This window comes from Antedon bifida, chromosome 6 (genome assembly GCF_963402885.1).
Source record: "Antedon bifida chromosome 6, ecAntBifi1.1, whole genome shotgun sequence".
In the NCBI taxonomy this organism is placed as follows: Eukaryota; Metazoa; Echinodermata; class Crinoidea; order Comatulida; family Antedonidae; genus Antedon; species Antedon bifida.
In genome coordinates this window covers 19,791,602-19,815,042 of record NC_136231.1, presented here as the reverse complement: position 1 = coordinate 19,815,042, position 23,441 = coordinate 19,791,602, and the positions used below count along the sequence as shown (strand labels likewise).

At 30.0% G+C, this 23,441-nt stretch overlaps 3 protein-coding genes across 4 annotated transcripts in view; 2 read left to right on the top strand and 1 right to left on the bottom strand.

Annotated features, from left to right (window-relative positions):
- Positions 1–23,441, bottom strand: part of LOC144845527 (mutS protein homolog 5-like) — a 63,696-nt gene that overhangs the window by 4,687 nt on the left and 35,568 nt on the right. For both annotated transcript variants that reach the window (XM_078702918.1, XM_078702919.1), the window contains 12 exons: positions 19,880–20,001; positions 19,151–19,260; positions 18,550–18,671; positions 18,228–18,273; positions 17,503–17,641; positions 17,105–17,167; positions 16,773–16,844; positions 6,590–6,646; positions 4,966–5,038; positions 3,402–3,511; positions 2,799–2,879; positions 180–225 (listed from right to left, as the gene is read on the bottom strand). In XM_078702918.1, the coding sequence (XP_078559044.1) occupies positions 180–225; positions 2,799–2,879; positions 3,402–3,511; positions 4,966–5,038; positions 6,590–6,646; positions 16,773–16,844; positions 17,105–17,167; positions 17,503–17,641; positions 18,228–18,273; positions 18,550–18,671; positions 19,151–19,260; positions 19,880–20,001 (1,041 nt within the window). The remainder of the gene's footprint in view (positions 1–179; positions 226–2,798; positions 2,880–3,401; positions 3,512–4,965; positions 5,039–6,589; positions 6,647–16,772; positions 16,845–17,104; positions 17,168–17,502; positions 17,642–18,227; positions 18,274–18,549; positions 18,672–19,150; positions 19,261–19,879; positions 20,002–23,441) is intronic.
- LOC144845531 (zinc finger CCHC domain-containing protein 24-like) lies at positions 669–2,289 on the top strand. The gene is made up of 3 exons (XM_078702923.1): positions 669–804; positions 902–1,048; positions 1,538–2,289. Exons 1-3 carry the CDS (start codon positions 754–756, stop codon positions 1,643–1,645), a joined length of 306 nt encoding a protein of 101 aa, XP_078559049.1. The 5' UTR covers positions 669–753; the 3' UTR covers positions 1,646–2,289.
- LOC144845529 (uncharacterized) lies at positions 8,351–13,497 on the top strand. Its single transcript, XM_078702920.1, has 2 exons — positions 8,351–8,483; positions 10,958–13,497. Exon 2 carries the CDS (start codon positions 10,968–10,970, stop codon positions 12,504–12,506), a length of 1,539 nt encoding a protein of 512 aa, XP_078559046.1. The 5' UTR covers positions 8,351–8,483; positions 10,958–10,967; the 3' UTR covers positions 12,507–13,497.

The window sequence follows — 23,441 nt, the reverse complement described above, 5'->3', positions numbered from 1 at the left end:
CGCCAGTCATTCTGCGCATGTAGTACTTGAGAACCCTGGGATCTAAAGGTTGAACTGTGCAGTAAACACTAAAGATGCCAGAAAAGTGCTTAGAGATTTACTTATTAATTTAAATTCAAATTAAAAACTGCCCTTACTCTTTTCTTTGTAATTTCATTTTAAATAATTATTTAACTTACCATTTGTGCCAACACTCTTGTAGTGAACTCGGTCATTAGACATAAACTATAAAAAGTTAAAATAAATAATGTTTATATAAACACATTAAATCAAACCATCTTTTTATATTTTGTAAAATATAATTTTGAAAGTAAATGATAAAAATATGCTGTGTTAAAAACTTGATGTAGTACTGTTTCATGAGGAGGAACCAGTTTTACTGGTTATAAAAAATCTTTACAAAAAATGTCTCGCATCTACTATATTTTTAAAAAGCTAGTAAAGCCTATCAAAACATATCAAATGTCAAAATCATATTGATTAATGGGCAGCAACATAAACAAAGAGACAACAATTGATGCTATAATCATGGAGGAAATATACATTCCTCCATGCTATAATACAATGTACTCTCTGTTTCATTAGGCTTTTGTGGAAATTCATTGGACCATTTCTTATTCACACTTCAGTTTCTGGAAATTCCAATTTCTATTTTATTTTCAAAACATGTTTTGATTACAGATTGCTAGACCTGCTTCGTCAGACAAATATCATTAGAATAGAATATTTCTAATAAATTGTTTCTGCAACACTATGCCTCCTAAAACACGGTCTAAGACACGTCAGACTGAATCACGGCCTGAGGTACAGTATAGTATATTTTTTGTTTAGTGGGACTTCAATCTACCAAAACAAGTAAACAATAAAAAAAAACAAGTAAATAATAATTATCATTAACTAGGTAAAAACACCATACCAAGGGAAAAAACGTGCTTTTGGAGAATTCAAATGTCAACCGTGTAGACAAACTTGGAGCAGTGCCAATTCATGGGCTAACATGGGACAACAATGTAAAAAATGCAAGATAAATGTGTACCCTCACAAACAGGTAAGGTTAACAAAGTCAATTAAAGTAGTTGTTATCGTACGCTTTGTTCATTTACCCTATATTTAACCTGTATGTATGTGCCAGTGCTTCAGTGCGAGTTGTTGGGAAATGTATAACCAATGTTAACATACTACACTGATACAAACAGTAAAACTGCAAAAGTTGTTTTAACCTCAATGAGTACAGTATCTATATGGTTACATTAATCTTCAATTGGTGGATATCTCAACAATGTATTAAACACACATTTTAAATATAATGTGGGGAGCTTTTTATTGGACAAACTGGCACATCCTACTGTCTTGTTGCCCAGTTTTTTCTGCAGTGAATTAAATTATTACTATTGTTGAAAAACTATTAATAACACACAAATATACATATAATCAAAATGTAAAGCACTATACATACACCATACACATTAAGATTAATAAATTGCATCATCATTTAATTTTTTTCATTAGTATAATTCAGTTTTTCTACTTCCTTTAGAGTCCACTTAAACCAACAGAAGGGGAATACAATAGAGAACGTCATAATATCAATTTGTGTGAGATGTGCAAGAAACTTCGATATTCCTGCAAAGAATATAATCCATAGTCATAGGTCTAAAACAAAAAGAAACCTGTTAATTTCAGGATTTTCAAAGATGTTTTTTGTTTTAATATACTCAAGTCTTACTGTCATTAACAAAATTATTCCTAAAATTAATTAAAAACAAACATTGTAAATTAAAATAAGTGTGTCAGTCAAAACACAAAACAAAAACTTTATGTTGTAGTTCCAGTCCAATTTTCCTTCCTGTCCTATGAACAGTGGTTAAAACAAAACATGATATTATCTAGAATTTAAGGTTGTTTAGCAATACAATTAGTATACGAAGTTAATTACTTAAGTAGACCAAAGATAAATGTAGTGAATTTAATAATCATTATTATATGACAACACCAAAGTGTATCCTTTCTATTTGATTGGTTAATTTTGTTTTTGAACAATAACAACAATAATGTTCTAATCAGTAGTTGTATTACTTGGTTTTACCTTAAAACAGTAGGAATCTATAAATGAAATAATGAATGTTCAGTGGAATGAAGTTATAAAGAGCAGTTCAATAAACTAGTTCAACTTTCAATAAATCACCAATACAAAACATTTCACCTACTGTGAATGTAGCAAACTAGGCCCTAGACCAATTATGGCGCAAAGAATTTGGCCACAGTTGTTGGACATGCAACAGTTACCAGCGTTGCATTACCAAACACAAAGAGTTCACAACAAAAGCTGACTATGCTAGAACCGCATGTACAGTATTGTCAAATATGAAATAAACCAATCAGAAAGGATTTATTCAGGTGTATTAAAATAAATTTAGTTTAAATACTAGTGTTTGAGCTATGCATTTACCAACTGTTTAGCACAGTCAATTATAGAACTAATTTTATATTTTATATGTTGATTAAAATAATGACATTAAATACATTCTTTAGAATTATGACTATGTTATTGGTCTTTTGCTGTGTGTCATCTGCATACCTGCCAACATTACAGATATTAACACAAGGTACAAAATTAGTCAAAAATACCTCAAAGGTAAACAATGGCTTATACTTATGTCAGCACCAATAGTTAGGGTAACCCTAGTCTCCTTGATAATATCTAAACCTAAAAGATGGTACATGATTATGGCAAGTTTTGAGCTCATCTTCTTTCTAAATTAATACAAAATAAAAAACAATATAAATCAATAGTTTACCATGAATTGAAAACCTTCCATTTCAAAATCTGCAGAATTAATCATTTCGGCCTTGCATGAAATTGTCAACAAATAACCAAGCTAAAATCAGTAATTCAAATTATTAATTTGATAAAGTATAATACATTTTTATTAAATATATGTATCATATTTATTATATGTTAACATGTATTTTGTCATTATCAAGCACAAAAAAAGTTGAACATAAACTAACGAGACTTCAGATAAATATAGATGTCTATTCAGTTTGCTTAAGCCTCAATCACACTGGATTTCATTAAATTTGGTCATTCACCGGATAAATTGAATAAAGCTCAGTCTACACTACCAAACTATTATGACAAAAAAAGTGTGATGTGTCCAAATATGGTATTAATATGATGGCATCGTGTCCATAAAGCATATGAGCTCATCACATTTTTGTTGTTACATAAAGTTTGATAGTGTAGACAGAGCTTTAGACAAGTCTGAATGCTGGCTACAATTCTCTCAAGAGTTAAATTACAAGATCAAGACCAAATAGATGTTTAATTGGGCCTATGCTATAAGCCTGTTGCATTTATTGTCACTAAACAAGATTTATTTGCTAAATTACAGCAATACCTGTGGCAGATAAATGATATTGCATTCCTTAATATCTTCACTCAGTTGGTTTAATTCTTCACGTGCAACTTGAGTCATGAGACTTGGCAAGCTGTTGAATGTTCGTTTCTCTGTAAAAAAACAAACCAAAATTTACTTGTTTGTGTATTTCACTTAAGTTTAAGAAAATATCAATTGGTTCATAGTGAAATATCAAATCACTCAGGGCCTGTTTCTGCTGCAAAAAAATAACCAGTTAAAAACGGTGTAAATAAATTAACTCCATTTTCTTGGGAGCATAAACAGGACAATATTATAGTAACCAGTTAAAAGGCATCTCAAAATAACCGGTTAAAAACACCCATTCAATTCGGTGTTAGAACGCCATTTAACTAGTTATCGCTGAGCAATTTTTAGGTGCAACACGAAATAACGGTTATTTGATTGACAGCTGCTGACAACTACACTGCAGTAACATTTGACTTAACCACCAGGACCAATTGCATTTTAGGTAATTCTAACAATTTTAACGGTTATTTTGGAGCAAAATTGAGCAGTCAATATAAAAATTACATTTTTGAAATAATTGGTTTATTTGGCGCTCTGCAGCAGAAACAGACCCTTTAATCAATCAAAATTATGTTTGTCTTATCTCATACAGTAATCAAGTAAACAATTTTGATACAACATATTAACAGGAGAAAATTAAAGTAGGAAATGCTGGCTAGAAACAAAACATGCTTTAATTTAAATATATCATTTAGATATAAGGTAGCAAATGGTAAAATAGCATTTAAAATATGAAAGGCAAAAACATGAGGCAATGAGGACAGATAATAGAGTTTTTCTGGTTCAATATAAATTTGGGTCATGGTTTGTGACACAAATTAAGTTGACAGCACAATATCTATTTATTTTACGACAATTTAAACTGAACAAAACAATATCAATTTGGTTATAGCAATATTACTTGCAATAGCAATATCCATTAGGTTTAATGGCAATATAACATTTTTACCGCAATATCCATTTATTATGCCAACAATGTTAATTTTGTTAACGGCAATCAGAGTAATGACTGCTCTTTTTAACTATCCCTCCATTCAGTTGTCTTAATTTTGTCACAAGCAAAATCAATATGGCAGTGAGAAAATTGCAATTTCCATTATGTACAGTTTTTAAGTTAATATTTTAACATGATTGCTGTGAAGGAACTAAAATAATATTGTTGTGAGTAATTGCTGTGCTCTCTTTTTTCTTATGGTTCAATTCAGTTCTCAGGGAGGATGCAGAACACATTTAAATGTTCCTGAATACCTACTGTATATCTAATTATTGTATAATTTGTCAAACACATGCGCTTAAGGTTTGTGTGGCCAATAAACACTAGTGAAATAAGTGAAGTAAACACCATTTGTTTTACAAAACGGAAATAAATATAGTTCAAGAACGTTTTTTGCTTCTGGAGTAAAACTGAGGGGAATAGAAATTGAACATAGTACTAGGCAATAGATTAACAAAAATTTTTATTTTATTCTGTTTTTGGGAAAAAAACTTAATACTCCACTTAAATACAGATACTTACTATGGTCTAATTCAGCATCTACACCTTCTTTCACTGTAAACCTATTCTGAGCAATAGATTCATCAAAATCAACCTAAATCAAATCACAAATACATAACAATTTTATTCATAGTTAATTTCATTTCTGTTAATTTGTAAACTGTTGGAAAAAAACTGTTCTATGATATATTAAGATGCATAGCAACCTAGATATGGCACCAAATAGAATTTGAATTTTAAAATCTGAATTCATCATCAATACATTTATATGCTAAGCAAGCTATAAATAAATTATTTATAGAATTATGCAAATACTGGCAATCATCAGTGGATGACATTAATTACGAACTTGACATACTGTTGAAACAAGTGACAGTATATGAATGATGTTCATGTTTCAACAAATTTATCTCTTGGGAAGAATTTACACCTCATTATTCCCTAACCTATACTCTATCTCCTTCTATACACAGGCAACCCCTCACTGTTTTTTATTCTTTAAATAACAGTAGGGATTCACTACAAATTTGATTCAATAACTTGTATAGATGTATCCTAAACCTTCTATTTGGAACCTGGATGTTAATAAACTCCATGTTTGGAAGTGTACAAAATGCCCATGTAAATGTACTAGTTACTTCTTGTGACATCACACACACATCAAATGCTGCTTCTATAAATTGTATTTTTCACATTGTAGTCTAGTCTATTGTTGTGTTCTTCATCTTAAATGATGTTGGTAATAGAAATTGTTTTATTTTTATTTTATTCATTTGACATGCTGGCTCGGGAGTTGCATATTAGGAAACCCACTATCGCCTGAAGGACGTGCGGCTCCCTAATGACGACTTATGATTATCCTACTCGTCTCGAAAGACATACTAGTTTCTTTAAAATGAACATAAGCCAGATGTAGGGTTTATAGTCTTAATTATCCCAGTAGACTTATTCTACCACCAGAACCACGGAGCGAGTGAGGCTAGTTATGGCTACATATTGCGATTCCATGTCTTAACAACTCGGCCACTCATTTTAAAATTATTTCTTTTCTTTGTTATTAAGATTTTCTTGTCATTTTGTATAACGTTCTCTTGTTTCGGACTATACAGTATGCTTAAAGAATTTATGCTTATTTTATATCCAATTCCATTTTCCAGTTTTGTATCGCAATGTATTATTATTTTTTTATTTTGGAATAAAAAATGTCATGAAATGTGAATGAATGCGAGTAATGATAGTCTATAAGTCCCTAGACTCTAGGTTAAATCCCTGCAAATGACAAGATAATTTGAATGACCAAAACAATTCATCTTCCTAAAACATGAAAGCCTAATTTTGTCCATCAGATCCCATGAGTATTGTAGCAATTTTAAACATTTAGTGTAATTAATGATCATGTTTTGCTAAAATGTATGTACAGTATTGCCAACACAATAAATATATAATGAGTGTATTAATCCAGTTTATATCCAATATTACTGTATATTCTGTTCGTCAACTTCAATAATCTAAATTTAACTATAAAAATGTATTCAAACCTAAATTTTGTATTTAGCCTATAGGTGTTGTTATAAAAGTGATATCTTTTGTTTCGTTCATTAAGTGGTGAGTGTAATTTAAAATATTCTAGGTCAAACGAACATACGATTCTACTTATGAGATTTGCAATAGAGTGAAGATCTTCTGTAAAATCACTGCCAATCTGTAAAAGAGAAAAATTTTCAAATATTATACAAGTTTGGTGCATGGAATTGCTAGTATGTCTGTAATGTAACATCAAATAATGACACAAACTAATAAAATGATATTAAAGACTGTTTTAGTTTTTATTTAAAAGTCCTGCAAGCACGCCTCACGAAAAATATATACATAAATAAAGGCAAGTCCCTTCTGAACATACTGTAGGATATTAGCTGTCAGGATATAATAGCAAAAGAGAAATTGCTGTCTTATATATATATAAACAATTCAACAAAGATGAATTGCTCAAGACAAGATAGTAGAAGTTACTAAAGTAGTAATACTGTATTAGCGGCGCATCAAGAATGGGTACTTATGGTATTTAAGAACCTATTTCTGACCCATTCCATGAAGGCATAGTCAGTCAGAGTCAGTTCAGTCATTCACAGATTGGCAACCATGGAAGTTTCATGCAAAAAACACATCCAGGCTATTGAATATAGGATTACTGTACATTACCATTGATTGTCATTCAACAGTCAACACATGTATGAAGCATAAAACAACAGAGGTACTGTGTATATACACGCAACAAAAAGTAAAACTATTTGTTTATAATGATTAAACCCACAATTGAAGTTAGTATTAAAAACAAAAAAATTAAATTCCAATTTAGAAATTTATATACAGTATGCTTTTTATCCCACGTACATAACACGTTTACAAAATAATTTGTAATTTTAAAAAAAAACATGGCAATTTGCATATTTATTATAGGAATATCACCTATTGTTATATGTACTCCTATTTTTTCCCATTTCCCAGTAAATCCTTATTACTTCCTTTTGTTAGAAAGATTACTGTACTTCAAAACTACTGAATGGATTTTGACATAATTTTAAACATTATACAGACTTTAGACTACAAAAACTCCATGAAAGGAAGTACACAATCAATAGAACATGATATTCTAAAAGCAAGGTTTTAGTTTTAGCAAACCTTGTGCTCATAAATATCATATCATGAGAAGAAAAACAAATTTATTTTTGACTAAACTAGAGCATATATTAAGACTATTTCAAACATTTCTAAATTAATTCTGATGGATGCACACATTTTGTGTGAGCGCATGGCATGGTACTGTACGTAAATGTAGAAGCTATTAAATTTGTGACAGGATTCGGATCTCGTTTCTGGATCCGTCTCCACTTTTCACTCTGGCAGAAGTCGCAATTCTCTGATTATTATTCTGTTGGCATCCATTTATTAGTATTATCATCTATAACTATTATGTTATTGACATAGTTTTTTCAATATTGCCATCAATCATTTTTTACTTTACCTTTGGCAGAAGTCGCAATCCTCTGATTATTATTTATAACGTCCATTTATTGTTAGTATCGTTATTATTATTGTTATTAAAATAGTTTTTTCAATATTATATATAAAATCAATCCATATTTACATAATATACGTTAAAATATTACAAAATAGCTGCAGGCAAATCTTACATAATTGTCAACAAAATCATTCATTAATATGCATTCAATCAAAAAATATATAAAGAGATTAATTTTGATAAGTAATGCATTGTTGGCATGGAAACACTTTTATTTTGTAAATGTTTTGAATATTATAAATCAAGTGTTTTGATTGGCTTGTGGTTATTGAGCTTTTATTGATAGCTTGTCTCTTAGTTTAAGCCAACTGTCACTGTTTAAAATATCGTTGTTGACAGCAGAAGCAGACAACTAATAGTTTTCAGTAGAAGCGGAGTATTCTCATTTTAATGTTAATTTGATGTGTGATATATGATCAAACGTTTAATCGTCAACGTTGAGCAAAATTGGTTACAAACGGTAAGTACTGTATTAACAATAAATTTTATGTTCTTGTTTAAATTTCCTATTAATATGTGTAAATTTTAAAAGCTTTAAATGTATCTCTTTCCTGAAAACCAATTTTTGTTTTGTATGGTTTGTATGGATGTACTATTCGAAATAAGGAAATGAATGAATTACTTAAAAAATAATGCGAATTGCTTATATTAAAGAACAATAATAATCATTATTAGAAATGCTTGCTCTGCATTTTGTTAAATAATTTATTATAATCTTTTAGTTTTGAGAGTGTGTTGAGTAATGTTATGATTGTGTATGCTTGAATTTTAAATCTCATACTCCGAGTGGGGTCGACAAATAATAAATGATAACAACCTCTTGGAAAATCTTAACAATAATCAATAATAATAAGCAATAAATAAAATAAAATAGAAGTAGCCTAAAATCTAAATACTTAGTTAAGTGATTTAGGTACCACTATCTAAATTGATTGTTTCACAGCCACTGATCATAAGTGGGCTCTCTGGGAGACCATTCTTTGACTGAAGAGGACACCCAGTATAAATAAAATATTTCAATTCAATTTATTCCAATGTAAAGGAAGTTCATCATTTTAATTCAATAGCATATGCTAAGCTTATGCTAAGCTTATGCTAAGCTTTTTAAGTTTTTTTTTAACCCATAGAGTAGACCAAGTTTCAATAGATTTTATTTTCTTTTAAACTACGAAAACTTTTCATACTCAACACCCATAGTCTAATAGTACTTGTAGATGTATAAACAGCCTTGATCATACATTTAACACTTTGTCATTTGACGTGCTCTTTCCTGCTTTTCATTAACTACTAGACAGTTTAAATAAAAATGCTTATCTATAAAATACAAGTGAATTGAATACCAATCAATGCAAAGGAGTTTTTAGCAATATACCAGAAGATCCACTGATTAATTTCAGATAAAATAAAACAAAGGTTCTGTCTCATTAAAGGGGAGATAAAATCACAATTTTGCAGGTAAAGTTATTCTTAATAAGATATAAGGACTTTAAAAGCAGTAAAAATGTCCTTTTAATATGGATGTCCTCTGAATAGGGCTGTAGTGTTAAAAACCTCTTTTACTCCTATATTATAGATCGTTTCACAGAAAAGTGTCCCCTTAATAAGGTTTTGTCAATAGAGGAGTTGTTTATTATACCGTATTCTGGAGGTATTTTTTCCCTTCAACTTTATGGGAAGAGGGGGACAAGCTGGAAGGTTGGCCAGGTTTGATTATAATACCAATAACAATTATACAGTATCTGTGAGACTGAGCATAGGTATGTAAAATTTAGAAATTTGTAAAAAAAAAGTATTTGAAATGATGTTCCTACTTTGCTTTCATTAGGCATGATCTCATAGTGATTTTGAGCATAACTTACTAACATCCATCGCATCAAATTTCAGTGCAGTGGTTGCATCGCATTGTAAAATACTGTAGTCTAATTAGCATAACAAATTCTAATCTACTGTAGTGTTTATGTGCAAAAATAATAAAGAATGTATTTTTTTCATTACATTTTTATAATGAATTATTGCAAAAATATAATCATACATTGACACAATGCTAATACACAAAAGGTATTTGTAAAATACAACTTGCTCTGTTAGTATAAAAAATACTGTAAGCATTTATAATATTTAAAGAGACTTTTCCTGCAATTTTGAAATTTTGTAAAAATATGCATATTACTTTAAAAACATTAAACCAGGTCATTGTTTGTTATGTACATTTTATGGTTAATTATGAGAAAAAGAGAAAAAACAATGTACCAAAGTAGGTCATGTTGAATGTTCTCTCCTACAGTTGATTTTCATGTAGCAACATTGATGGGTATGTACAGTATCATCTTCATGAGTTTAAATTACCCTTTATAATAATAATAATAATATGAATATTTAGAGGCGATCTTTACCCAAACGTATTACTGCAGCCCTTTGCTTTGCAAGTCAAATAAGCCACAAGTCATAATAAGCCACACGTCTATATTTACAGATATTAAATGTCAGATATTAAATGTTATTATGATAATTATCAATAGATAGCTAACCCTTCAAAAACATTTATGTGCATCATTCAATTTTGTTCAATGTCTCTTTACCTGTTATGAAGACATTAAATCTGTTTTAAACTAAAGTTGTCTTGGCTGCTAAGTGACTTTCCCCGCATGTAATCCATGAATTTATATACAGAATGCATGTAAAACAAATTAATACTAGGCCTAGGTGTAATGTCTGATATTTATACAAGTAATTACTATCAACATACAATTGCTGTATTCTCTACCTATGTTAGGTATGATGGAAATTTCAATAAAAGCTGTCATCTCAATAGGAAGTAATATATGTCAATATTGGCACAAATAGTATGCCAAAATCAGACTCAAGTTCAGACATATTTTGAAAGTGTTATAACAAAAACAAAGCAAATAGTTATTTAATGTTTTCTTTTGTCAGAATCATCAAAATGGATGTTAAAGTATGTGTCTTGATGTTCTTTATGGGGATGTCGATATCAGGAATAATATCAGCACCATGCACGCAAACAACCTTCTACTGTAATGCCATCGAAGATGAGTGCGTCTGCCAACATCTTTCTTGCATTCCTGCAGTAAACCCATGTGAAAATCTTACAAAAATGAATTTTGAAGACTCAACGTTTACAACTCTACCATCAGATGCATTTGTTAATTACACACAACTACACACTATTGATATCCTTCAACAAGAGGGCGTTGTCACTATACAAGAGAATGCTTTTAGAAATCAACATGAGTTGACAAATCTTTATTTGCAATTCGAAGGATTGCTTGAGACTAACTCTTTTAAAGGATTGGATCGATTACAAACCCTTTCAATGACGCCACGTTTCAGTACTATTGATAGCAACACATTCAATGGTCTGACGGCATCGTTAATAAAACTGTATCTGAATCGAGGGGTGCTGGCCGATGTGAAGAAAGATGCATTTGTACAACTTCATAATTTGACAACACTTGATATGTCATCTAATCGGCTGACTAAAGTTAAATCAAACTGGATTAGTAGTTTAAGTTCATTAAAGATACTCTACTTGAAAGCAAACAGAATTTCATCAATAGAACCAGATTGTTTTAAACATATGACAAAGTTGACGAATCTAGATTTAAGCTTAAACGCATTACATACAATTCCTGCTCAACTATTTGATGGACTGATATCGCTCACAAACATTGACTTGTCAGGCAATCAGATAACAACAATTGAAGAAGGAGCATTCAAATCACAGTATAGTTTAACTACGTTATATTTTCAATATAACAAGTTAAGCACATTCTCCTTTGCAGACCTGTATCAAGAAAATAGCAAGCTATCGGCCTTACTATTAAACGATAACAGAATGTCATCTCTGGTATTCCCAACCTATCCTAGCATCCCACTACGAAAACTCCAATACATAGATTTATCCTATAACAGGCTGTCTACATTTCCAACCTTTGTCTTGAATTATTATCTTCCCCATTTGACCACTGTTTATATGCAATACAATATGCTAACTTGTGACTGTACAATGTCAAATATTACTAGATATTTCACAACCTTTTTTGGCAATGTTCCCAATTGTACAAACTCTGAGAAAGCCCGATGTTTTGCACCATCCGTATACACGAATTCATCTCAAGTATTAACTAAACTAAATAGTAATGTTACTTTACGATGTAATATTCTAGGCCAGCCTCATCCAAGTGTTACCTGGTACGGACCCAAGGGAGAACCCTTAATTGGCCAATATAATCCATTCACTGGTGATACCTGGCTAAAGCTAACAAATGTTGAGACTACTTCGCTAGGTAAATACAAGTGTACAGCTACTAATCCTGAAGGGTATACTGATAGTGTAATAACTGTTGTTAAGCACTTGGAACATGAACAGACAACTAATTCTGCCTCGACATTCATAAGTATCTCATTATGTTACCTGATACCCTGGTTAATGACAATTTACACTTCTACAATGCATCAATAAGCTTTACTTTACTTGGATAAAAAGACATGTTCTGGGGTCAGGATTGAAACCAAACAGACCTTTGGTATAGGATGAAATTAATGTGCTGAAACATTGGAGTAAAATATAACTGTAGGTCCCTCTTCTAAAAAAAAAAAATGGTTAAAATGATTACCAATGTAATGAAGCAGGTAAATCCTTGGCCAAAAAATTATTATAAAAATAAAAGTTAAAATAAAATAAGTATACATGGTTGTTTTATTTAAAAAAAAACACTAAATTTAATATTATGTTCAGAACTTGTTATAATTTGAATAGTGATGTGCTAAGCAAAAGTTGGTTTTATTTAACCATTCACCCTGTAGCTTAAGATTAATCCAACCTTTCTCCAAGCACAAAGTAGTGAGATGGCTATCGTACAGAATACTGAATACTGTACTCGCATACATTATTTTATATACAAAAGTGTAGCTATGTGAAGAAAAAAAAAATGTGTATATAAATTCTTATGGTTTTTATCTTATTCTTAAAACATCATATGAAAAACTGAATGTTTACTTTTTATATAAATACATTAATTAATTTTAAAGATATATTGTCCCCCTAAAAAAATATTTTTTTTAATTTTGTTGTTGAATATGTTATTTTAATGTCACATAATAGTTATTCACTCTCACAAAAAATTGGGTCTGAAAAAAATTTATTTACCTGAGAAAAATGTAATTTAAAGCAAAAAATGGTCAAATTGTCTGGAAGACAATGAGTTTTTGGGTAATTTAAGTGTTTATTTTGTCTTTTTATAGGTGAAATAATTTTTTCCCCGTTTTTTTTCTTATGGAAGTGAACAACTTCATTAAAACTGCAAAATGGCCTATTCAAAGTCCGATTTTAAAAATCTTTATTTTTCATGATTTTGGGGGACAATACATCTTTAATTGTCAACAAACCTTGTGAGTTTTTATTTTTTATTAATATATATTTTTACCAAAGTGCTTTTAGTATTTTTTAATAATGTTGATTTAACATTTTCCGTTATTATTATTAATTAATTATACACCATCAACAAATTGTATTTTGTTGGAAACTATAAAACAAAACAAACGTTTGTAAATGGTACAAACTTTATTTTGATTGATATTGTGAATTGATTTTTAAGGATATGAACACAATTATTATATGTATAACTAATATTCAATGTTGTATGATATATAAATCTTTAGCATGAAAATTAGACATTCAATTTATTATTGTGGAGGTAAATAGTAATATGTAAATTCAGTAGTTACATCAGGTATGAATAATAATAATGTATCAAACAGGGTGAGTTATTAAATTAAGCCTCAATAGATAATAGCAAGTTTTCTAAGGAGCACTTAAATGTTTAATAACAGTCTTCTTGGATAATCACTTTATTACAAGAGTGCTCTCTCCTAACATAACGGGATAAACTAATAACTAACTGGAACAGACACACTGAACCTAATATGTTGTAATTATTTTGTTTTCTGTTTGTACTGTTTAACTTCACTGTTACACACAACCACTGATCAGACGAGAGGTTACCCAGTATAAATAACAAATTCAAACTGTTCATTATTAAAAACTATGGTACTGTTTGTAGGCTATAAACAGTCGAAATTCAACATCACACACACACACACACACACCATACAATAAACTTTTAGAAAAATTACAAATTAAAATTTGAGTGAAAAACGAAAGTTTGGATAGATTAAAAATTTTGTGTGATTCCATGATGGTTCAAGACACGACTGCAGAGAAGATAAAAAAGATTTGATTATTTCCTGTCCATAACTAAAAAATACTAATTTTAAGAAATGGAAAATTGCTTGATAACTTACAAAAAACAAAAAAAATGACTCACAAAATAATTGGAATAAAACATATATTCAATTCACCACACTAAAGCCTTACTTAAATATTATTCTCAACACTAATTATCAAGCTTAACGTGTTGTCTGACCAGGGACGCCAATATAATCAATTTGACCAACTGTGCACCACTGTGCTTTCAGTAGTAGCAAATATTTATATCCATATAGCACCCTCTACTGTTTGGGGGTATAAGGGACTATTATTTTTGCCATGCAAATGAAAATACTGTACAACACTCTACTTCTTTAACATCTTATGTTAAAATAGTAGTATTTTTGTCTATTTTCAAATCAATAGAAACATTTATAATCTGAAAAGTCCTATCCAAAATGGTATGTCTTTAAAACCTTTAAAACACTATGCAGCTTATAGTCACATATTTAAAGCTATAGTACGCAAAATGTAATTTTTTAGAAAATGTATTAAAATTTTAAAGCGACATTCTTTAATTATATTTAAAAATAAACCAATAAAAACTTTATTGTATTATTTAATAGTATTACGTTAACATTTGTCATGTGTTATGTGGTTCGTCATAAATATAGCAAACTACAATTTGCAATAAAAATATTAAATACATATTTTTTAGTTATACTTGATTTGATCAAATTGTATCACATTCTATATCACCGCCACTAGAACTGTGCACTCAGTAGCAGGAAATATTGTAACAAATTACATAGCACCCTCTAGTGTTACTGTACATTTGGATTGTATCATGGTGGATTTTTTGTAAATAATAAAAGATTACCTAGATATTTATGTACTTTTTGTTTTTTGTCTAAAGCAAGATTATATGTAGTGAATGTAATGTTTAGACTATATGTGAGCAGCACATTATGGAGGTTGAATAAATACAGTTAAAATTTATTAACCATCTCATCGTATATTATACAAATAATGAATGTTTATGAATGATGGTACAAATAAATGGCATGAGGTGAATGATGAAAGGTTATATTTCAATGAGCCGAAGCCGAGGTAATATATAACCTTTCATCATTCACCAAATGCCATTATTTGTACCATTACACGAATATAAAACATTCATTATTTGTTTTATACAACATCTAAATAGATTCCTCTCATTTGAATCAAATAAAAAGGTAGGCCTAGCCAAGGCCTACATTGGATTCACATTGATTAAAACATTAACATTTGGTTTTTAATAATTATATTAAATATGATTATGTATATATGGATTTTATAAACGCCCTATGCCTACTATACTAGGCCTAGCTTGGCTGAAAGACAGCAATACGATACTTTGACAGGCAACTGGAACTCATCTAGGCTAATTATGTTTTTCCAATGATTCCACGTCTTGTAGAGATGTTCCCATTAATTAATCCAAATCCTAAACGATCTAAAGCTAATTTAAAAGCCTTTTTGATCTAAATTAGTACATATATATCACTCCAAAAATGTACTTCCATCACGAAACCAGTCATAACAATAACATTCACAACGAAAGTACAAAATAGGTGGCGCTTTTGTATTTTAAAAGCAATAATATAAAAAAAATATTTTCCAAACGCAAAAAGATTTTTTTTTTCGTACACGAAAAAAAGTACTATTAAACATTCGTTTAATAGTGTGTACTATTGCAAGCCATGTGACCCACAAGAATGAAATAATTTAGGTGTTATATAATAATGGTTTATAGATAGAGAAACATTACAATCTGGCGATGAGGGTGGGATTGGAAGATTCCAACAAGAGTTGGCACTGTTCTGAATTCTATTTATCAACCACATGTTTGCAGCACGTAATCACAGGTATATGACGTCATCATAATCAGTTGCATCTCCAGAAGCAGTGACATACTAGTATAACAATACATTGATCATACCAGAGATCATAATCATTGATTGATTCCAAAGTTTTTATCTAGAACACTGATTGGATAAAACTACATTTTAAATGAAAACTAAAGAGGGCAGAATTCAAGTTAGCTAACATTTTCAATAAAGAAATAAACTCTAAATTGAGGGCTCACTATAACTAATAATGTTCATGAAATATTCTTCTTATAAGACATTCTACATCAAAACCTAAAGCTTTGGATATTATCTTTTTTTTTTTACATGTACCAAATTTACCAACGTTAAAATCATTTATTTAAACCTAAAAATATGTAATTAAATGTGTAATTTTTAAGAAAAAATATGTCCTTTTGTTACTGTTGTTTGTCTAATTTTACTAACTTTATATTCCTGCTTTGATTTTATACTTAACCTTGATTAAAATTGTAATTACAACACTTTTTACAATGTTATACCGCCTTGTGAAAGAACACCTTTCTGGTGAACAAGTTTTTTTACGTTGCAAAATAAAGATTTTATTGCTATTATTGTTTCTTTTTTGTGCATGTAAACATTATCTACTAACCTGTTTAAAAATGTGCAAGTTTGCAGCTTGTGTTCTGCAGATATCCCCAATGTAAACAGCATTGAAAGCAGTCTGAAAATAAGTCATAATCATAATGTTAGTAAATATTAAAAAACAGTTGTATTGCAATAAGAACTTCTTAAAATTATATGACTGATCCTTTGCTCAAAGGTTCCCCAACTCACAAAAGTGAAATATGTTTGGAGAATGTATTAAAGCTTGATCGAGCAAAAGAAGGTGCTAAAAAAATTGAAAAATAAATACAATAGATAATTTTTGAAAAGAAAATGTACACAAGGCAGAAGGATTCTCTATCATTGGAATAAACTCACCTTATACAGAGCTTGCCAGTCACCAATGGAAGCCTGAGCTTGCTTCATCTTGGATAAAATCCTCTAGAAAATAAAACAAAAGCTGCATTATTTTCAATTACAGAGATATGGTCATTGAATGCAATAAATTAAATGGGGGAAAAGGGGTAAATGCAATCTTAAAATTGAAATTCTAATAGTAACAATAAAAATCAATTTTGGAATATTTTGAAGTATAATTTTATTCAAAAAGTAAAAAAAGAAACATATATACAGTATACAAATATGGAAGATTTAGCATCAATAAAGTTTCCACGCTCAAACTTTTGGCTATCAAGGATGTAACAATTTGTTTCAAACACCATAAAATGAATGGCAAAAGATATTTGAAATTATAGAATTTGTTAAAATATAAATACCGGCACATTCTTTATATGCTTCAGACAACCTTGCAAAGATGAGAGAACTTCCACATTCCTTGGAGACATGAAAAATGCAATGGCTTCTTGACGCTGACGAAGAAGATTGATATCACGAGACGGCCTCCTAAACCAGACCCTACCAATAGCAAAATCAAGATTCAACATCATCATATGCAAAAATAAATAATGCTTTCATTTTCAATAATGACACTATCAAGAAGATAATTTAAAAAACTAATTATATTTACTTAATTAAGCAAAACACAACACGTAAAATAGAAAACAATTGTTAGTAATTAAATAACAATAAAGATTTATTATAGTTGAAAATGAGAGAACATTTTTAAATAATAATTAAAGATTTGATTATAGTTGAAAATGTGATCTTTTTTTAAAAATTCTATGCAAGAAAATATAAAAAAGATGCAACAGTCGTAACAAGACTAGAAGTACTAATCAACATCATCCTGTGTTGGGCTGTGTGTGCATAAATAACCATGAAAAAGAACTTCATATCTATAGGAACAAAAGGGATTATGACGGGTGTTTTGTAGCTGCAATGGGCTTGTTGATGAATCTTGCTGATGGATACTGAACATTGCAATATTAATGAAAAAATGTGTTGAAATTCTGTGGTAAAAAGAATAACAAAGTGTTTAAAACACTAAAAAGTAACCAAAATAATAAATGTAAAATTTTAATTTACTTCTTTGGAAAATTACCTCATCAGATTACTACCAATTATTGACTTGGTTCTATTCAAAATACCTACATTAAAAATACAAAATATTGCCTTTTATATTACTTTTACCTGTTTAAACACCAACATTAAAGACCAAATAACACGGAGCGGTAACAGTAAGTGGAAAAGTATGTAGCTTGTCCACGTAGAATCAGTATCTGACCTGAGCGGCTTTCCACTCAACCACACATCCGCGCGTCTGTGCAAATTGTCCTTAAAACTTTGGCAGTTGAATATGTACTTATGTACATACATTAATAAACAAAAATATTGTTGTTAAAGCCACCAACCAAACTCCTTACCAAACAGACTGAGACCTTCTTTGGCACCACTTCCTCCACTCTTAAAGGCCGACGGATGCAACTCCTTACGGAATATCTGAAGGGAACGGTAGGTGTTTTCTTCAAGGAAAAGAGTGTCTTTCCTAAACAAAAAATGAAAAAAGATGTGTGCAATAAACACCACATTTCAAATGATGACATTCAAAGTACTGCACCTAGAGAATTAGTAAGATACGTACATTTTGAAAGATATTTCTTCCCTTTATTTAAGATTTGCTATCGAGGGATCACATAACTGAACACATGATATCAACATTAAAAACATCACATTTACAAAACCTTTTTGTTTGTTTTCTTGATTATTTTTTTTCCAAACCTTCACATTAATATTGTATTCTTAGTAATAATAATGGCTGAAGAAGCTAAACAACTACTGTAATAAGTAGTTCTCTAAAATAGTTATACCATTATTTTATTATTATTATATCTTTATTGGCCTGTGCGGAACATAACAAAGAAAATAACTAAGGTAGGCCCCTTTTTTAAGGAAATATTTTAAAGGCTATAGTAAAGGGTAAGAATGATTACTTTGTATTTTAAAATCAGATAACTTATAACTTACAGAGAGAAGAGATGAAGAGAAAGAACCGGCACTTTAATGCCCATGTCTTCCAGCTCAACCCCAACACGTTTCTTCTCCATGAACTTAAGAAGGGCACCAGCTGCTCGAATCTAAGAAAACAAAGATTATCAACATGGCATGAGTAATTTGCATATTTCACTATTTGTATCAGAGACACAAAAATGCAAATTCATTTTAACAGAGGTTCAACTTCTTCCTCTTTAAATATTATATTTTAAATAGGGGAAAAATGTGTTTAAAATGTGATTCAGAAAAGATGGCATTGTGCAATATCAATACAACTACAGTTAGATAAACTTGATTCCACATTGTAGAAGAACTATTGCTCTTTCTTCCACACATTTTGGAAAAAAATATTCTAATATCCAATAATAATAATACAAACTTGTTTGAAGCAATAGTTTTTGTATTTCAAAGTTAGTAATATTTTGTTAGCAAAAACTATTTTCAAGCTACTTTTTTAACTGAAAGAAACGGTAAACAGAGTCAAAAGAATGTTTAAAAACTCAGTACTGTAAACATTTCTAGTAAAGTATGTTTCATACTGTAATAACCCATTTTAATACATACTTTTTGCACAAAAAAACCACTATTCTAGAAATACAAATTCTTGAATAAACTGCACAGCGCCCTCTATGAGACTATTGACAAAAACTTTTTTTACATGATACAAAAATACAGATTTTTAACAATGAACAACATACTTACAACTTTTTCACATTTAAAGGGTACAATAGATGAGATGAAGATGCTCCTCTCAATGTCTGTAAAATTCTCGGGCATTGTGGGAAGGTTCAGTGATACTAATCGCCTTTTACATGATTCCAAAGCTGAAAAACACCATAATTTTAGATATCAAAATAAGAAAATAGACATACAAAATTATTGGTTAGTTACAAATATTCAAAATACTATTAATTTTAATAATTATCAATATACATTACTGATTGCATATACGACCAATACGACCAAGTTATACATTTTGATAATTATCAAATGTAACATTAAAGTTTATAAATATTTCCCTTCCTACCTACTGCTTAAAATGGATTAGGAAGGAAAGAAGTGAGATCGGCAATGAAATTTGCAATCAACCCAACCCAGCTCAATTGCTGATAATTATAGCTGTGAGTCAAGAATGCCTTTAGGGGTTTGGTTCGATTCCCATCTCTCTTCAATTTTTCCACTTTGTCAATAGCATTGACTTTTGCATGCATGATACATTAATCCTTTGGTCTGGCAAATGTGCAGTGAACACTTTAAACAAAAATATATCGTCTCCTAATGTACTGTCCAAGTACACTTTATGGCCGAGCATCAACGGATGCAACTAGCTCCCTAAAGGTTGGTTCATCATGAACTAAACAGATCCACATTCAAAGGTGAAAGAACTTTGTGTTGCATGTTTTTACTTCAAGGTATAAACAAAGGTCACAGTCAAAAGGGAGGGGTCTAAAATGATGTGTCAAGTCAAAATAAAGTTTATTGAATTTCAAAATTATCATAAACATTAACCAGGTGTTTAAACCAATCAATTCAAACAAGGTATAACATCTGTATCGTTTTGCACCTGTGATTAATGCATCACATGGTGTCAAGTTGCAATCACAGGTGTCAATTCTCTGGGTACTTGTTATTATTATACACAAATTGTTTACTTTATACAATAGACCTAGTATATTTGACTATATGATTTTATTAATTTAGAATTTTCACCAAAAATAACTTTCACAACACTGCAATCAACTGTTTGAGATTGTTAATATAAGCAATCAATATCTGGCATTATATGATTTATATTGTTAAAGATGTTTTGTCCCCCTGAAAAAATAATTCTGAACAACATTTTGTTGAGTATGCCATTTTAATGTAACATAATAGTTATCCACTTCGACCAAAAATTGGATTAAAAAAAATGTATTTACCTGAAAAAAAACCTGTAATTTAACGCAAAAAATGGTAAAATTGGTTGGGTTTTTGATTGAATTATTTTTTAATAATTAATAATTTTTTTAAGTGAAAACATTATTTGTTTTCGTTTTTTTTATATGGAAGTGATAAACTTTATTAAAACTACAAAATAACATATTCAAAGTCTGATTTAATTAATCTTCCATGTTTTAGGGGGACAATACACCTTTAAGAATTCTATAAGTAGAATTAAAAAAGTTATTTACATGCATTTTTTTTTTTTTTGAAAAACTGAATTAGTAGCAGTTTCTCAGAAAAAGGAAAGCTTACTTCTTGCTATGCACCCCCAATTTTTTTTTTTCTTTGTTATCCTAGATCTGAACACAGTAAAGAAGAATGGGTGAGTCATCCAGGTAATCATTGGTTAAAGACGTATCTGAAACCCATTTTAATTTCTTTTTGGTATCAAATGTTGTTTTTATGCATGGACAGGGGTGTACACAGTGGCCTAGACAATACACATGGCTTTTATTACCAGCACCTTTTCAACATAATAGCAATTTGTACATTTTTTATTTCAATAACCGAAACCGTATGGTATTTATATCCAATAAAATACTGCCACCTGGAGGCCATATGTGTCTCCAGAAACAAAGACAGGATGGTTTACACCAGGTGATTTTCATTAAATTGTTTGAAATAGCTAGAAGTTACAAATTGCAGCATAATAATAATCACAGTGTTTGTTGGTGGTTGGTCTCATGCCAGTTAAATTGAAACAAACAAAATAGATTACAGTATAACAAATATTAAAGACATAAACACCTTAAAAAATATTTTATAAAAATAAATGTGGTTATGACGAGAAGGCAAAAAAAAAAAGGCACATTGCACAAAAAAATAATAAAATAGATATGCACTTGAAAAAGTGGTTACATATCGGACAGAATACATATATACATACAGTACATATGGGATCCTCCTCTTCTACGTCGTAGAACTGGAGTCGAAAACCTATTCAGCACCAAATAGCCTACTAAGGTGTTCGTTAAGAATTTTCTTCGATTGTGTAATGGCTTTGGCTTGCCTGATTTCCATACTTAAAATATGAGAGATTTTAATCCACAGATAGGGTAGTTGAAAACAAATGTGGGTAATTCTGATCGAAATCTGATCGCTTATATATTTTATACATATTCACATTTGGGTATTGTGTATGTAATGTATAAAATAATAAAAATATATGTACTGGTATAAAGATCATACACACATTTATTAAAAATATAAATTTTTTAAAAAACGTCATGCATTAGTGGAATATGCAGTACAGCATCAATACAATATAGCCTACACATTAGAATTAAATTAAATATTACGGTTAATATAACATATTACTTTCTCTTTTCCCTTTATTGTTTAATCTAAATAATTGTTTATAAAATACAAGGAAATGAACACTGACATAGTAATTGAATTGCACTTTGTTAAACAGGTTCTTATTAATTTATATATTCAAAGGATGTATCAGTCAATGTTATTCTTATTTGTGAGTAGTACATTTTATCTTTTTTTGTTTGAGTTTTTCTATTAAGTAGGCTCTACATGGTCCCAGCCAGCCCCGTCATAAATGTTATTATCCAGGAATTGAGGAACATATGCATTTAATCGCTACCTGGTACCATCAATGTTCAATGTAAGCACTAAAGAAGCATCAGAATGGCAATACTGTACGTGTTTTGATTTTTATAGTGTTTTCTATTTGTATTTAGTTGGGTTGCAATGCAATTTATCAGGATGCTTAAAGGGGATCTCCAGGTTTAAAACAAATTTGCTTCTTTAGATAAATGTATTTTCTTTTGCATGACATTTCGTGTGTTTTTTTAAATTTGAAACAAACAAGTGAAAATAACAGATTTTTGACATAGAAATACATGGCGCGTGATAAGAAGCAAGATTGGTGGGCTGTTTCGCTGTAAAGTACAGCATAAACCTTGCTATAACCCTTAAATAATCTTAAATAAGAAGAATAAGCTGTAAGTCATGCGGGTTGAATGCAACAATCTTATAATGATTGATACAATAATCAAAATAATCTTCAGCGGGAACCGCTGAGCTTCCTGTAGAGCTTGTAAAATCAGACGTTTAATTCAAATATCCTTGATGTTGCCTAAAAACAAAGGAAATCACGCAAAGATGTCCTACACATTGTTCGCAAAACTAAGATTCTGACCAACATGACCTTCAGAATGTCAATAAAAACGTGCATGATATAAACAGCACAATTCCTGTTTTTACACACTTTATTTGTAAGGATTACTATGTTGTTTTCATGTCTGACAAATTTTAAAGAAATACTGTA